The sequence below is a fragment of the Kogia breviceps genome, chromosome 10 (genome assembly GCF_026419965.1).
Source record: "Kogia breviceps isolate mKogBre1 chromosome 10, mKogBre1 haplotype 1, whole genome shotgun sequence".
NCBI lineage: Eukaryota > Metazoa > Chordata > Mammalia > Artiodactyla > Physeteridae > Kogia > Kogia breviceps.
The window spans coordinates 60,077,290-60,095,033 of NC_081319.1; the positions used below are offsets into that span (position 1 = coordinate 60,077,290).

The 17,744-nt window shown below is 48.0% G+C and overlaps 1 protein-coding gene across 1 annotated transcript in view; it reads left to right on the top strand.

Annotated features, from left to right (window-relative positions):
• Positions 1-894: 894 nt before the first annotated feature.
• LOC131764149 (death-inducer obliterator 1-like) overlaps positions 895-17,744 on the top strand; it is a 29,620-nt gene continuing 12,770 nt past the window's right edge. The window contains exons 1-3 of the mRNA XM_067043198.1: positions 895-1,377; positions 11,194-11,403; positions 12,193-12,388. Of these exons, the coding sequence (XP_066899299.1) occupies positions 895-1,377; positions 11,194-11,403; positions 12,193-12,388 (889 nt within the window). The remainder of the gene's footprint in view (positions 1,378-11,193; positions 11,404-12,192; positions 12,389-17,744) is intronic.

A 17,744-nucleotide genomic window follows, 5' to 3' on the forward strand; every position in this document is an offset into this window, starting at 1 on the left:
TGGGAACCAAAAAGAGAATTCAGTTGTGTGTGATTTTGAATTTTGTGTATTTTCTGTTTGAAGGTTCTCATGGAACATGGCATAAAACTTGAGTCATCGTTAGCATTTAAATGTAATTGAAGCCTGCACAGCTTGGAAACAAATTCTCAAGATATATACTATCTTTTTGAGGCTTTTTCATTTTAAACAGGAGTGAAGTTTTCACAAACACGACCCTTTAAAAAGTCTGTTAGAAAGAGGAGAGAAGAAATATACACCAAAGGTGCTGTGTGGTCAGTATTTTCTCAGTGTCCCAATCGTCTGCTGCTGCAGACCCTGCATGCAGAGCTGGATGGGCCCATCTTGTGTCAACACGGTTGTGGCTCGGGAATCTGGGCAGGGTTCAGCGGGGGCTGGGTGTGGGTGTTCAGGGTCCGAACCCCCCATCTCCATGTGATCCCTGCAGGAGCATGGTCAGACGTCTCACACGCAGCTCGGGGCTTCCAAGCGCTAGGCCCAGAGCCAGCACGGTGCTCTGTCCACCGAGCTCTGCGGGGAGAGCCCAAGGCCCCCGCCACCCTGTCCTGTCCTGTCCATGCTGCCGCTCACTTCCTCTTTCCACGCTACCTCTTGTACAAATCCTTGTCCTCAGCAGTTGACAAATTCACAGATTTGGTTTGCTAGCTGTGTTTTCCTACTGAACGTTAGATACAAAACTGTTACAGTTTTCTTCAAGAATCCCTTTGAATCCTCTCAGCGCACTTTAGGAAACACCTTCAGTTTTTGTAGGTGGAGAATTGTTGCGATTCACTGTGTCTGGGTTTCCTCCATGCGGGTGGTGCCCCTTCTCCTGCGCTCTCAAGACTGGTGGGTGCCGGTCATGGGCCTGGACCGCGGCCCTGGCTGATGCCTGGCATGGTTTGGTTGCATTTCCCTGTTAGGTATGGACGAGAGGGTGACCCGAGTGGTGAGGACGCACCCAAGGCCATCAAGCCCACCAGGAAAGAGTTCAGGAAGACGCAGGTGTTGCAGAGGACCACCATCGCGAAGCGCGAGGGAGCCGGGGATGTGGAGGTGGATGCCCTGGAGCCGCTGCCCAGGCAGCAGCAGAGCCTGTCGCGAAGGCAGCCGAAGCGGACTGAGTGGGTGGAGGAGTCCCTGACCACGGTACGGTGCCGGGGCCAGAGGGGTACCCCCGTGTCCCTAGAGGACTGGGCGGAGCCAGCGTCCTGTCCAGTGACAGATGAGGGGAGCATGGAAAGCACTTCGGATGGGAAGAGCGGTCCTGGGTCTGGTTCCACGGGTGCTAAGGAACGAACGGACTCCTGGGCAAAGGCCAGAGGGTGTGGTGATGAGGATGACACCTCCGATAGTGACAGTGACGGGTCAGCGGTAGAGGTGAGTGTGGAGCCGTCATCGGCCGTTGGCAGAAACCTCAAGACAGAAGCGTTTGTCTTCTGAGATAAGTGAGCTTTTCCCAGGAGTGGCATTGTGCGAGGGGCTGGGCTTTGCCAGCTCCCAGGTCCATGCACCTGCTCGAGGCTGGCAGGCCTATCTCTTCTTTCTCTGTGTTTGTTAATCATATCTATCTCTTATGCTGTTATTATTGACTTAACATTTTCCATAAGTGGGCTCACTTTTTAAAGTCTTCCCGTAAGTTTTCTCATGAATGGATCCTGAGTTTGAAGTACATATGTGAGCAAACAAAATTATTTTTGAGTCACGGGGGCATGTGTGCACCTATATTACCCGTCACTGCCTTGAGAGAACCCGTGGTCTTGTACCTGCCTCGCAGCAAGGTGCCAAGGCCAGCGGTGGTGACTGCACGGCTCCCCAGGGTGACAAGACAGCTGCGGCTGGCGTGCCCGCTGTGATGGTGTTCTCCCGCTCACCAGTGCTCGTGCAGCTCGATTTTCTCCTTTCCTAGCTCTGGTCACTCGTGTCCCCTGCCCAAGGGCCATGATTCTTTGTCATGGTTTCCGTGCATCTTGAGAGCTGCCTCAGGCTCTCATGATTGTCCTACTCAGAGCACGTTTTCACCCCAGGCCTTCCTTGAATTGGGGCCCATGCCGCCCCCACAGCCCATTCTCTAGCCAGTGTTGGGCATGCAGATGGCTTTGCCGTGGCCGTGTCATAGCTCCCCACCATCTCTCCCTTGCACTGAAGTAGCCTCGCGGGCTGGACCATTTAAATTTTACCTGCCGTGGGGGTATGAGGAGGCACCGAGTGGAAGTATGATAACTGGTAAGGAAGAAGAATTAATGGAAATGTAAGTCAGTAGGAAACGTCATGTTATTGATGATGGATTTGAGACTACACATAAACTTAAGTGTTTTTCTGAGTAAACCTTGGATTCTGCGGAGGAAATACAATTAAGTGCATAATTATATATATATATATATATATTTGTTTTTTTTGCGGTACACGGGCCTCTCACTGCTGTGGTCTCTCCCGTTGCGGAGCGCAGGCTCAACAGCCATGGCTCATGGGCCTAGACGCTCTGCGTCATGTGGGATCTTCCCGGGCCAGGGCACAAACCCATGTCCCTTGCATCGGCAGGCGGACTCTCAACCACTGCGCCACCAGGGAAGCCCTTAAGTGCATAATTTGAGATATAAGATTTTGCTTAAGTACATTCGAGGGGTATGTTCACGTATGTTATTAGTCTCGACCATCAAAACATTCTCTAGAGATCATGGACAGCTGTGTTCAGCCCTTGTAGTGAACCAGGTTCTTACTGCATGGCAGGCAACCACAGACTTGTTTAACAGCTTAAACAACACACACTTATTAGCTCAGAAATCCGGGCCTGGCTTAGCTGGGCCCTCTCTGCTCTGGGTCTTACAAGACTGCCCTCTAGGTGTCAGTGGGGGCTGAGGTCCCATCAGAGGCTTAGCTGGGGAAAGATCCACTTCCAAAAGCTCTAATTTGATTTAGCATGTAAAATATGTCCCGGGCAATTTTTGTGGCATGGTAATACCAAAAAGTTACCTGTTGTTTCTGAGACCCGCGTTTTTTTGTTTTCTTTTTGTTGTGTTTTGTTTTGTTTTTAACATCTTTACTGGAGTAAAACTGTTTTACAATGGTGTGTTAGTTTCTGCTTTACCACAAAGTGAATCAGTCATACATATACATATGTTCCCATATCTCTTCCCTCTTGCATCACCCTCCCTCCCACCCTCCCTATCCCACCCCTCTAGGTGGTCAAAAACCACAGAGGTGAACTCCCTGTGCTATGCGGCAGCTTCCCACTAGCTATCTAATTTACTTTTGGTAGTGTGTATATGTCCCTGCCACTCTCTCACATCGTCACAGCTTACCCTTCCCCCTCCCCATATCCTCAAGTGCATGCTCTAATAGGTCTGTTTTATTCCCGTCCTACCACTAATCTCTTCATGACATTTTTTTTCTTATATACCATATATATGTGTTAGCATACGGTATTGGTTTTTCTCCTTCTGACTTACTTCACTCTGTATGACAGAATCCACGTCTATCCACCTCATTACAAATAACTCAGTTTCATTTCTTTTTACGGCTGAGTAATATGTGCCACATCTTCTTTATCCATTCATCTGTTGATGGACAGGTAGGTTGCTTCCGTGTCCTGGCTATCGTAAATAGAGCTGCAATGAACATTTTGGTACATGACTCTTTTTGAATTATGGTTTTCTCAGGGTGTATGCCCAGTAGTGGGACTGCGGGGACGTATGGTAGTTCTAGCTGTAGTTTTTTAAGGAACCTCCATACTGTTCTCCATAGTGGCTGTATCAATTTCCATTCCCACCAGCAGTGCAAGAGGGTTCCCTTTTCTCCACACCCTCTCCAGCATTTATTGTCTCTAAAGTTTTTGATGATGAGCATTCTGACCAGTGTGAGATGATATCTCATTGTAGTTTTGATTTGCATCTCTCTAATGATTAATGATGTTGAGCATTCTTTCATGTGTTTGTTAGCAATCTGTATCTTCTTTGGAGAAATGTTTATTTAGTTCTTCTGCCCATTTTTGGATTGGGTTGTTTGGGTTTTTTTGTTATTGAGCTGCCTGGGTTGCTTATAAATTTTGGAGATTAATCCTTTGTCACTTGCTTCATTTGCAAATATTTTCTCACATTCTGAGGGTTGTCTTTTGGTCATGTTTATGGTATCCTTTGCTGTGCAAAAGCTTTTAAGTTTCATTAGGTCCCATTTGTTTATTTTTGTTTTTATTTCCATTTCTCTAGGAGGTGGGTCAAAAAGGATCTTACTGTGATTTATGTCATAGAGTGTTCTGCCTATGTTTTCCTCTAAGAGTTTGATAGTGTCTGGCCTTACATTTAGGTCTTTAACCCATTTTGAGTTTATTTTTGTGTATGGTGTTAGGGAGTGTTTTAATTTCACACTTTTACATGTACCTGTCCAGTTTTCCCAGCACCACTTATTGAAGAGGCTCTCTTTTCTCCACTGTATATCCTTCCCCTCCTTTATCAAAGATAAGGTGACCATATGTGTGTGGGTTTATCTCTGGGCTTTCTATCCTGTTCCATTGATCTATATTTCTGTTTTTGTGCCAGTACCATACTGTCTTGATTACTATAGCCTTGTAGTATAGTCTGAAGTCAGGGAGCCTGATTCCTCCAGCTCCATTTTTCGTTCTCAATATTGCTTTGGCTATTCGGGGACTTTTGTATTTCCATACAAATTGTGAAACTTTTTGTTCTAGTTCTGTAAAAAATGCCAGTGGTAGTTTCATAGGGATTGCATTGGATCTGTAGATTGCTTTGGGTAGTAGAGTCATTTTCACAATGTTGATTCTTCCAATCCAAGAACATGGTATATTTCTCCACCTATTTGTATCATCTTTAATGTCTTTCATCAGTGTCTTACAGTTTTCTGCATACAAGTCTGCTGTCTCCTTAGGTAGGTTTATTCCTAGATATTTTATTCTTTTTGTTACAATGGTAAATGGGAGTGTTTTTTTCATTTCACTCTCAGATTTTTCATCATTAGTGTATAAGAATGCCAGAGATTTCTGTGCATTAATTTTGTGTCCTGCTACTTTACCAAATTCATTGATTAGCTCTAGTAGTTTTCTGGTAGCATCCTTAGGATTCTCCATGTATAGTATCATGTCATCTGCAGACAGTGACAGCTTTACTTCTTCTTTTCCTATTTGGATTCCTTTTATTTCTTTATTTTCTCTGATTGCTGTGGCTAGAACTTCCAAAACTAGGTTGAATAAGAGTGGTGAGAGTGGGCAACCTTGTCTTGTTCCTGATCTTAGTGGAAATGGTTTCAGTTTTTCACGATTGAGAGCAATGCTGGCTGTGGGTTTGTCATATATGGCCTTTATTATGTTGAGGAAAGTTCCCTCTATGCCTACTTTCTGCAGGGTTTTTATCATAAATGGGTGTTGAATTTTGTCAAAAGCTTTCTCTGCATCTATTGAGATGATCATATGATTTTTCTCCTTCAGTTTCTTGATATGGTGTATCACGTTGATTGATTTGCATATATTGAAGAATCCTTGCATTCCTGGAATAAACCCCACTTGATCATGGTGTATGATCCTTTTAATGTGCTGTTGGATTCTGTTTGCTAGTATTTTGTTGAGGATTTTTTCATCTATATTCATCAGTGATACTGGCCTGTCGTTTTCTTTCTTTGTGACGTCTTTGTCTGGTTTTGGTATCAGGGTGATGGTGACCTCATGAATGAGTTTGGGAGTGTTCCTCCCTCTGCTATCTTTTGGAAAAGTTTGAGACGGAAAGGTGTTAGCTCTTCTCTAAATGTTTGTTAGAATGCTCCTGTGAAACCATCTGGTCCTGGGCTTTTGTTTGTTGGAAGATTTTTAATCACAGTTTCCATTTCAGTGCTTGTGATTGGTCTGTTCATATTTTCTATTTCTTCCTGGCTCAGTCACGGCAGCTTGTGCATTTCTAAGAATTTTCTGTTTCTTCCAGGTTGTCCATTTTATTGGCATAGAGTTGCTTGTAGTAATCTCTAATAATCTTTTGTATTTCTGCAGTGTCAGTTGTTACGTCTCCTTCTTCATTTCTGATTCTATTGATTTGAGTCTTCTCCCTTTTTTTCTTGATGAGTCTGGCTAATGGTTTATCAATTTTATTTATCTTCTCAAAGAACCAGCTTTTAGTTTGATTGATCTTTGCTATTGTTTCCTTCATTTCTTTTTCATTTGTTTCTGATCTGATCTTTATGATTTCTTTCCTTCTGCTAACTTTGGGGGTTTTTTGTTCTTCTTTCTCTAACTGCTTTAGGTGCAAAGTTAGGTTGTTTATTCGAAATGTTTCCTGTTTCTTAAGGTGGGATTGTATTGCTCTAAACTTCCCTCTTAGACCTGCTTTTGCTGTATCCCATAGGTTTTGGGTCGTTGTGGCTCCATTGTCATTTGTTTCTAAGTATTTTTTGATATCCTCTTGGATTTCTTCAGTGATCACTTCGTTATTAAGTAGTGTATTGTTTAGCCTCCATGTGTCTGTATTTTTTACAGATCTTTTCCTGTAATTGATATCTAGTCTCATAGTGTTGTGGTTGGAAGAGATACTTGAAATGATTTCAATTTTCTTAAATTTACCTAGGCTAGTTTTGTAACCCAATATATGATCTATCCTGGAGAACGTTCCATGAGCACTTGAGAAAAATGTGTATTGTGTTGTTTTTGGATGGAATGTCCTATAAATTTCAATTAAGTGCATCTTGTGTAATGTATCATTTAAAGCTTGTGTTTCCTTTTTTATTTTCATTTTGGATTATCTGTCCATTAGTGAAAGTGGGGTGTTAATGTCCCCTACTATGATTGTGTTACTGTCGCTTTCCCCTTTTATGACTGTTAGTATTTGCCTTATGTATTGAGGTGCTCCTATGTTGGGTGCATAAGTATTTACAATTGTTATATCTTCTTCATGGATCGATCCCTTGATCATTAGGTAGTGTCCTTCTTTGTCTCTTGTAATAGTTTTTATTTTAAAGTCTATTTTGTCTGATATGAGAATTGCTAGTGCAGCTTTCTTCTGATTTCCATTTGCATGGAATATCTTTTTGCATCGCTTCACTTTCAGCCTGTAAGTGTCCATATGTCTGAAGTGGGTCTCTTGTAGACAGCATATATATGGGTCCTGTTTTTGTATCCATTCAGCCAGTCTGTGTCTTTTGGTGGGAGCATTTAATCCATTTACATTTAAGGTAATTATCGACATGTATGCTTCTGTTACCATTTAGTTAATTGTTTGGGGTTTGTTCTTGTAGGTCTTTTCCTTCTCTTGTGTTTCTTGCCTAGAGAAGTTCCTTTAGCATTTGTTGTAAAGCTGGTTTGGTGGTGCTGAACTGTCTCAGCTTTTGCTTGTCTGTAAAAGTTTTAATTTCTCCATGAAATCTGAATGAGATCCTTGCTGGGTAGAGTCATCTTGGTTGTAGGTTTTTTTCCTTCATCCCTTTAAATTTGTCCTGCCACTCCCTTCTGGCTTGTAGAGTTTCTGCTGAAATATCGGATGTTAACCTTTTGGGGAATCGCTTGTGTGTTATTTGTTGTTTTTCCCTTGCTGCTTTTAATATGTTTTCTTTGTATTTAATTTTTGTCAGTATGATTATTATGTGTCTTGGCGTGTTTATCCTTGGGTTTATCCTATATGGGACTCTCCGTGCTTCCTGTACTTAATTGACTATTTCCTTTCCTATATTAGGGAAGTTTTCAGCTATAATCTCTTCAAATATTTTCTCAGTCCCTTTCTTTTTCTCTTCTTCTTCAGGGACCCCTATAATTCGAATGTTGGTGCATTTAATGTTGTCCCGGAGGTCTCTGAGACTGTCCTCAGTTCTTTTCATTCTTTTTTCTTTTTTCTGCTCTGCAGTAGTTATTGCCACTATTTTATCTTCCAGGTCACTTATCCGTTCTTCTGCCTCAGTTATTCTGCTATTGATCCCATCTACAGTATTTTTCATTTCATTTATTGTGTTGGTCATTGTTGCTTGCTTCCTCTTTATTTCTTCTACATCCTTGTTAAATGTTTCTTGCAATTTGTCTATTCTATTCGCAAGACTTTGGATCATCTTTACTATGATTACTCTGAATTCATTTTTTTGTTTGTTTGTTTGTTTGTTGTTTTTTGTGGTTCGCGGGCCTCTCACTGTTGTGGCCTCTCCCGTTGCGGAGCACAGGCTCCGGACGCGCAGGCTCAGCGGCCATGGCTCACGGGCCCAGCTGCTCTGCGACATGTGGGATCTTCCCGGACCGGGGCACGAACCCGTGTCCCCTGCATCGGCAGGCGGATTCTCAACCACTGCGCCACCAGGGAAGCCCTGAATTCATTTTTAGGTAGCCTGTGTATTTCCTCTTCATTTGTTAGGTCTGGTGGGTTTTTATCTTGCTCCTTCATCTGCTGTGTGCTTTTCTGTCTTCTCATTTTGCTTATCTTACTGTGTTTGGGGTCTCCTTTTTGCAGGTTGCAGGTTCGTAGTTGCCGTTGTTTTTGGCAGATGTCCCCAGTGGCTAAGGTTGTTTCAGTGGGTTGTGTAGGCTTCCTGGTTGGGAGGACTAGTGCCTATGTTCTGGTGGATGAGGTTGGATCTTGTCTTTCTAGTGGGCAGGTCCATGTCTGGTGGTGTGTTTGGGGATGTTAGTAGCCTTATTATGATTTTTGGCAGGCTCTCTACTAATGGATGGCGCTGTAGTCCTGTCTTGCTAGTTGTTCGGCATAGGGTGTCTAGCACTGTAGCTTGCTGGCTGTTGAGTGAAGCTGGGTCTTGGTGTTGAGATGGAGATCTCTGGGAGATTTTCGCCATTTGATGATATTGCATGGAGCTGGGAGGTCTCTTGTGGACCAGTGTCCCGAGGTTGTTTCTCCCACCTCAGAGACACAGCCCTGATGCCTGGCTGGAGAGGCAAGAGCCTTTAATCCACACAGCTCAGAATAAAAGGGAGAAAAAATAGAAAGGAAAGGAAAGGAAGGAAGGAGGGAAGGAAGGAAGAAATGAAGGACAGAAGAAGGCAAGGAAGGAAGGAAGAGAGGAGGAAAGGGAGGAAGGAAGGAAGGGAGGGAGGGAGGAAGGAAGGAAGGGAGGAAAGAATGGAGCAAAGGGAGGGAAGAAGGGAGGAAGTAAGGAAGGGAGGGAGAAAGGAAGGGCGGAAGGAAAAGAGGAAGAAAGGAAGAAGGAGGGAAGAAAGGAACAAAGAAACAAAGGAAGAAGACAAAATTAAGTAGGATAAAATATAATTATTAAAATAAAAAATAATTATTAAGAAGAAAAATTTTATTAAAAAAAACAAAAAAATGGGTCAGTCTAACCTTAGGACAAATGGTGAAAGGAAAGCTATACAGACAAAATCTCACACAGCAGCACACACATACACACTCCCAAAAAGAAAATAAAGGGGCGGAAATAATAGTATATCTTGCTCCCAAAGTCCACCTCCTCAGCTTGGGATATTTCGCTGTCTATTCAGGTATTCCACCAATGCAGGGCACATCAGGTTGATTGTGGAGCTTTAATCTGCTGCTTCTGAGGCTGCTGGGAGAGACCTCCCCCTTTCCTCTTTGTTCACACAGCTCCTGGGGTTCAGCTTTGGAGTTGGCCCCGCTTCTGCACGTAGGTCGCCCGAGGGTCTCTGCTCTTCACTCAGACAGGACGGGGTTAAAGGAGCATCTGATTCGGGGGCTCTGGCACAGGCCGGGGAGAGGGAGGGGCACGGACGCGCGACGATCCTGCGGCGGCAGAGGCTGGCGTGATACTGCCCCGGCCTGAGGCGCGCCGCACGTTCTCCCGGGAAAGCTGTCCCTGGATCCCGGGACCCCGGCAGTGGCGGGCTGCACAGGCTCCCGGGAGGGGCGATGTGGAGAGTGACCTGTGCTCGCACACAGGCTTCTTGGTGGCGGCAGCAGCACCCCTAGCTTCCCACGCTCATCTCTGGTGTCCGCGCCGACAGCCCCGGCTCGCGCCCTTCTCTGGAGCTCCTTTAAGCGGCATGCTTAATCCCCTCTCCTCTTGCACCAGGAACCAAAGAGGCAAGAAAAAGTCTCCTGTCTCTTTGGCAGCTCTGTGCCCATCTCTGGAGCTCCTTTAAACGGTGTGCTTAAACCCCTCTCCTCACGCACCCCAAAGCAATGGTCTCTTGCCTCTTCGGCAGCTGCAGACTTCTCCCGGACACCCTCCCGGCTAGCGGTGGTGCACTCACCCGTTCAGGCTGTGTTCACTCTGCCAACCCCAGTCCTCTCCCTGGGATCCCATTGAAGCCCTAGGCTCAGCTCCCAGCCCCCGCCCGCCCCGGCGGGTGAGCAGACGAGCCTCTCGGGCAGGTGAGTGCAGGTGGGCACCGATCCTCTGCGGGAATCTCTCTGCTTTTCCCTCCGCACCCCTGTGGCTGCGCTCTCCTCCATGGCTCCGAAGCTTCCCCCATTCGCCACCCGCAATCTACACCAGCGAAGGGCTCCTTGTGGTGTGGAAACCTTTCCTCCTTCATAGCTCCCTCCCACTGGTGCAGGTCCCGTCCCTTTTCTTTTGTCTCTGTTTATTCTTTTTTCTTTTGCCCTACCCAGGTACGTGGCATGTTTCTTGCCTTTTGGGAGGTCTGAGGTCTTCTGCCAGCGTTCAGTGGGTGTTCTATAGGAGCAGTTCCACGTGTAGATATATTTCTGATGTATCTGTGGGGAGGAAGGGGATCTCCGCGTCTTACACTTCTGCCATCTTCCAAACTGAGTCGAGACCCACGTTTAATTGGGTGTCCTAGATGTCGTTTCACAACCTTGCCCACAGAGCCTAGGTATGGGCGCCCTCTCAGCAGAGGCAGCAGTGGAATCCTCTCTCTCCTGGAGGCTCAGTTCCATTTTAAGGTTTTCAGTTGATGACGTTGGACCCTTTGGACTAAATCAGAATCCTCTCACTTGGGATGTTAATTTCGTTGGTAAAGTCCCTGCCCATTTGCCCCATAAGGGAACCTGCTTGTGGTGTGAAATCCCATTGTGTTCAGAAGTGTGCAGCGTGCGTCCCGGGGTCCCCTTAGAGTTCTGCCTATCATGCGTGGCATGATGGGCAGTTAAGAACTTGAGTGCCTTACTCAGGGGAGGTAGATTTGTGTGTTTTGGATAAAGAAAGGTACATTTTTATTCATAATTTTTCATACATGATTAAAAGCAGTAATCTCGGTACTCTAAATAGTTAGGTTACAAAGTGCTGTACCCACCAAAGTGGGTGAGTACACTGAAGCCGTGTGTGATCCTGCAGGTCGTAGAGGCGCCTGGTGCGGCCAGATGCATCGGCCCCAGGCCCTCGAGCGTGGCGCAGCCCGCCTCTGTCTACTGCCGCAGCGACCGTATCCTGAAACACACCACAGCCACCAAGCGCTTCCAGAGCGCAGGGAACGAGAAGAAACCACCTAAAGAGAAACCCAAGACAAATCCAGAAAACATCGTTCTTCAGAAATGTAGCGTTCAGGTAAGTTGACTGAGACCAACCATTTGTGTAGTTGAGACCAAAAGTGCCTGGAGGTTACAGCGTCGGTGGGTTGATGTGGAGTGTAGGGCACACAGGCCCAGACGGGATGCAGGCACCTTCACACTGCCCTCCGCCTTGCCCACCAGTGTTCTCGTCAGAATTACAATCAGGCAGGTGTTCTCATGTTTTCCTTCTCCGCCTCTAGCTGAGGGATTAATTGCTAGAAACGTGGGAACCGGCTGCTGCATGGAATATCTCTCCACCCACTCACCAGCCCCGCTGGGAGGAGAGCGGTCCCCGTTGGAGTCTGTGTGGGGAGTTGACAAACAGGCAGCGGGTGGCTAGTGGGTTCTGGGGGTGCCGCACTGAGGGCCTGGTGAGGTACAGGGATGTCGTTTGTACGCCTGTCCTTTCTCCACGTGCTGTTGTGTCTGCAGTTCCTGCCTGTCCGTGTTGCTTGGGCGTGTTCTCACACGGGGCCCCAGCGCACTGTGCTCTCCACCTTGCTTCACTGCCTCACTCCATGGCCCCTCGGTTATGCTGGTGGCCTAGCACCTCATCAGGATGCTAGCATGGCGGATGATTCTGTCAGGGACCTTCTCATCGCTCGGATGTTGATGCGTGCCTGCTGGCTGTGGGGGAGTAGCCAAGGCCTCTGCCGAGCCGATGCAGTGTATTGGGCTTAGGATGGGCCAGGAGCTGATTGAGTCGTGACCCTCACTGCAGAGTGAAATGAGCAAAGGTTAATTTCTGACCTCGTTAATGATTGGGGCTTTACTGATTATCCAGGCAGGTATTAAAATCTCTTCTGTGCACAAGAGACTGTCTCCAGAGAAGAAGAAGAACACAGTGAAGAAGATGGCCGTGGTCCTTGCTAAGGAGCTGACCTGTGAGAGCAGCACGCCATCCTGGGCCAGCGACCACAATTACAATGCAGTAAAGCCAGAAAAGACTGCTGCCCCCTGGCCGCCACTGTTGTATAAATGTATGTATCACCCGGGGGGAGCTCTGGACGCTTCCCGGTCTTTCGTTCTTTCCGGAAGTAAAGAAATGGAGCGGTCGGAAAGGCATCTTTTATCAGCTCCATGAGCTGTTTTTATCTGTCTCTTCCAGATCTTTAGTAGCAAAACAATGTGGGTGTGCACAAAGCAGCCTTGTACATCTCACCATTCTCCTCCCCCCATTTGGAGAGAGAACCCAAACTTGTCCTGATAAGGATTTACCTTGACAGCTGTTTCTAAAGTTATCCACATAGCTGGAGTTTTCTTGATCATTCAACATTCTCTCGTATTTTTAAGTGTTTTACTTTTTACAGGTTTTTAAAAAATAGCCAACTGTTCAGAAAATTAATGCAGGGGTGGTTTCGCATGTACATGTACTTTTTCTGACAGAGACCCTCAGATGTACCCTGGCTGCCGCCCTCAGTTCTTGTGCTTTAGCGGGGGTGGGGGTGGGTAGAAGTTTCTAGCAGGATTGGTCCTGCTCACCTCACCTGCACTTTGGCCTTCGTGTGGCCTCTGGGGCTCTGCATCTCCTATGGCACTGCTCACAGACGGTCCCGCGGCAGAGTCCCTTAGGTGGCATCGAGTCCCAAGGGTTCTTTCTGAAGGTGCAGCAGTAAGCCTCCCACACGGTGGAGGAGTCTCAGGTGTATTTGAAGCTGTAAAGTAATGTTTTTGATTTTGTGCGCGTTGCACATGACCGTGCACGTAGTCAGTCTCACCTTCTGAAAGCTAATGAAGTAAACCTGGAAGATCGGTAAGAAGGGTTTCCACTTTGATTTCTGTCAAAGAAGGTCGGGGCGTTGCCGTGCACCTGGAGGCGTCCACAAGACAGCACAAAGGTAACGGCCGCTTAACCCGCTGTGGTCAGCAGGTGCCGCAGGCTATGAGCCCCAGAGTCTTAACACACCCCCGGCCCCCTCATGTTGCTTGAAGTAGCAGATGATGCAGGCACAGACAACTGTTAAAGTTGAACCTTGTCAAAGTAGTGAAAGTGCCTGTTGGCGGGTTTTGGAGGTGAGGGAAAGCAGCAGCTCTACTTCCAGCTGAGTCTCAGGTCTGGTGGCCAGTCCCCGCCAGTCCAGTTGGCGTAGACAGGAGATTGGAACGCCTGCCTCACACACAGCCTCGGCCCCGTTTCCTTCTCGTGGTTCATGCTGAAGGATGATGTGACCATTTTTTTCATATATTACCAGTCCAACATGAATTGGGTTTTGGTTTTCAAAAGCTGAAACTCAAAACAAGGAAGGGTCCATTTGCCTCCAGAGGTGTACTTGGTTTTTTGCAAGCTTGTCATGGCCACTTCTCTGCACCTCTCTCTTGAGGTGTAAGTCGCTCAAATACCGCACATCAGTAAGAAAAAAGTCAGTCTGGACAAGCTTTGTGTAGCCCCAGATCATGGCAGTTTGGCTTTGGACCCACATACAGACCCCTAGCGATAGAGAGCAGCTGGTGCGAGGGCCCCAGAGATGGAGATCAGGCCTCCCGAGTCTTTGGTGGGGATTCTCTCTGTTTCTGTGTGAGCATAACTTTACATGTATAGGAATCATTCAGTGCAGAATATTTAAGCAAAGGCACAAAAGCAAAATGGTTCTCTCTTGCTACTTGAATTTTCACACTAGGACAAGTCTTGACAGCCAAGAAACAAAGTTGAAATGAGAAACGTCCTCGTACACGTGTCAGGCTAAGCTGAAAATAGAGCTGATGTCACAATGAGCAGAGCCCACTCCCCCCAACCCCTGCTGCTGCTCCACTGTGTCCTCTGAGCCCTGGATGGTCCCCTTAACGTGACCCAGTCCTTGTGGCGGTAGCTGCCTCGGCCTCACCCCTGAGCCTGGGTGGATCTGGGGCCCTGTGGGAATGGGGGGGGGGAGGGGACACTCCGACCTGCACCACGTGGCCTTGCTTGGCGCCTGGTCACATGGGAAGCTCTTTGATTCCTTTGGCATTTACAACCAATCATTCTGAGTAGTGTCTCCCCTAGCCCCTACCGTGTCAGTGTGACAAAGCCCCATATCTGGGGATTTTCAGGGTAAATTGGCACCTCTTTGGCACAGGACAAAAGGTATAAAGCAGTGACCATCCCTCAGGGTTTCTCACTGGTCCCTGTGAGGGGCCGCCCCGGCAATGGCTGTCACTCAGCTGTCACTGGGCTGGGGCCGCGCAATGCCCTGCGACTGGGCTTCTGGCCCGGCGCTGGTTCCTCTTCCTGCTGCACAGCACTGTCTGCTCCCAGTAACCCAACTTCCACTCCCCTTTCCTCCTGTCCCCACCAAGGTCCACCAGTGCCACCCAGTGGCCTGCGATGCCATAACACGACGGCCCACCTTGCCATGTGACAAGGCCCCCAGTTTCATGCTTATTGGGAAGTTAGCCAATTAGAGTGTTGCCGGTCCCTGAGCGCACCAGCCTGCCTGGTTCCTACCGGGCTTCACCACAAACAACTCCTTTCCAGTATAAACCAATGGGCAGAGCCAGCAGAAAGGACGTCATCTGGGGCGGTGGCTTGGCTACCGGCCAGCCTTTCCTCCTGTATCTGCTCCCCAAGACAGCACCTGGCCTGGAACGTGGGCCACTCTTTTCCCCATAGGCAGCCCCCGGGATGGCCCAGACTGGGTGTACACCCCCACGAGGCCGTCTCTGTCCAGCACATGGGCAGGTGGTCACCCTGCCTCGAGCTGGCAGCACTGGGGGCCTGCCACTGCTGGAGCCACTCTACCGTGGGGGTGTGCTGCTTTCCTGTTCTAGAACTGGTGCTTCGTGGTTGGTTGGTTACGCCTTGCTCTTCTGTGAATGTATACACAGAATACAGTTAAAAGGGAATTTGGATGAAGAATTTTGCAAATCTGAGTTTAGCTCGACTCAGAAGTAATGCTTCTGTCACTGTCAGACACTTGAGCACTACACAGTGTCACTGCCATTCCAGCAGCAGCTAACCCACATCCAGCTGACGGTGGGGCCAGACGCAACTGTTTTCTGTTTTGAGCATTTTTCCTCAAAGAAGTGGAGGGATAGAGCTGACTTGCTGTTGAGGGCCACCAGTTTCCACATCTTACCAACTTTTTATTTACGTAATTATACTTACATATGCTCTGAGAGGCGGGTGAGGGATAATGAAAGTTGACTTTTAAAAGCCAGACGCAGCTAATTGTATAGAAGAGCAGCATAATGGTTAAGGAAAGCCATCCCCTGCTTTTTAAATAGATGACGTTCATTTACCGTTACCACTCTTGGATAGCAGGTCACTTTAATCACCTGTACTATGAGTGCCCTAAAAATAAGCTCCTGTCTTCTGTTTTCCCTGAACGAGAGAAAACCCCGGTTAGACCTGTAGAAGCGTTGATTTTAGGGAGTGAATGTTTTCGAAGTCAACAGGAATTGTCACTTGAAACAATGTAAATGTCACATGATAAGATTTGATTGAGGCCCCATCATGGGCGCCTCATTGAGAATTCTGGAAGCACCTTAGGCCAGCTTCTTAGAGTTGCTTAAAAGTGTGCTACTAAAATAATCTCAGCAAAGTTTATAAAAAGTCAGTGACTGAGCTGGGTTTAGGACTCGATTTTAATCCTGACAGGTTTGTTCCTTCATCCCCTGCTGGCAGTCACAGCTGGCACCGGGTCCTGCCCCACTCCGCTCTCGTTCCTTCCCCCAAGAAGAGGGGCCTCTGTCCATTTCATTTAACCTAAGCTCTAGCAGCCCCCTTCCCCCAGATTAGGTGCTGTGGACCCTGTTAGCCAAGGCTGAGCTGGTAAAGATAACTTTCCATGTACTGAGGTCTGGTAGCGCCTTAGGAATATGGATTTGAGCTGATGAAATAATATACGTAGAAACGTAGTTCTTAGCTTTAGTTCCTATGATGTTCCCAGTACCTACATTGTTAGACAGTTAGCTGTGACTTGCTGACGGGACATGGGTGACAGCAGGATGGATGTAGAGCACAAGCGGGCTGCCCAGCGGGGAGCGGGTTGTCTTGGGAAAGCCTGGACAGCCGAGCCCGGGGGTGCCGGCACACGTGGGGCCAGTGATTGGGACACCGTGGACAAGGGGACATGAGGTTGGGGGGGCTCTGTGAGTTGAAAATAGGAGATTTGCAGTCAGGGCTGTTGCTTGATGACAGTGAAGCACTTCTAACACGGTTCTAAGTTTTGGATGTGTGTAGCGCTGTTGCAAACTTTGTAAAATTAAGTAATTTCCCCTGTACTATGAAATGGAAAAATCTTGCGGTCCCTGTCCCCGGGCTCTTAACACCTGTGGCTGAACTGGCCTGACGAGTGCTGGAGGAAGGCAGTCCTGGGAGCAGCGCTCTGGCCCTTCGCCAGGATGGTCACGCAGGGTGTAGGCTGTGAATGCCTTGGGGGGCTCTTGTGGGGTCAGGCCTTATTTGTAGACAGGGTCTCACCTCTCTCCCAGGACTTCACATTTTCTCCCTGCTTCACTAGGACAGTTGCAAGAAGCTCCGGCAGCTGACTGGAATTGGTGGGTCTTCAAGCCCTGCGTCAAATCGGAAGGCTGCTAGAGCATCTCGAAGTGTCCCGTTTAGAATCTGGGGGCTCACTGCGCTGTGGGTAGTTTGAGAAAAGCCTGCGCCTGGGGAGGTGGCTTTTCCATCGGTCCTGTGTGACGTGGCCCTAGGTGGTGTCCCTGTGCTCTCCTGGCTTGCTCCCTGGACCTGCCTGCCCCCCACCTCCCAACCCGTTCTGCCCTGGGTCCCAGACTTTCTGGGCGGTGGGCCTGAGCAGAGCCATCTGGGAACACGCCCCTGCTCTCAGTCACGGCTGCCCATGTACCTCTGCTGGGCCACACGCCCCTAAGACTGAGGGACTGGCCTTAGGATGAACCTGCTTGCTTGTCTCTGACTGTAATTCTGATGGTCTGATACAGGATTAAATGTCATCAGTCCATGCGAAGTGCTGGCATAGAGACTCTCATTTTAGCTTTTGGCTGTAATCCTTGTTTGGGTTAAAAGTGCTAACCTACTGTCTTGCCCAATAGCGAGCTGGAGCTAGAGGGGCGCGAATGGGAACGTGAATGACAGCAGGTGGCATTCCTGCCACCCGGCTCCTAGTGTAAAAATAACTGGTCTCCCCCCGTGTTGCAGTTTTCTGCCAACATTCTGTCTTTTATTAACGTCACCTTGTCTGGTTGACATTTGTCCAAGAGGACGATGAGCACCTCTAAGCCCCGCCCCAGGGTGGGCTCCTGCTGGCCCTTCAGTGCCCCAAGGGCCCCCGGGGTGGGGCTTGGGTGTGCCTTCGAAGAGAAGTGTCTGATCCACCCTGGAAGGATTTTCTCAGCTCCTGTTGACCAGAAACTGCCCTGGGCCTCTCCACGAGAGTG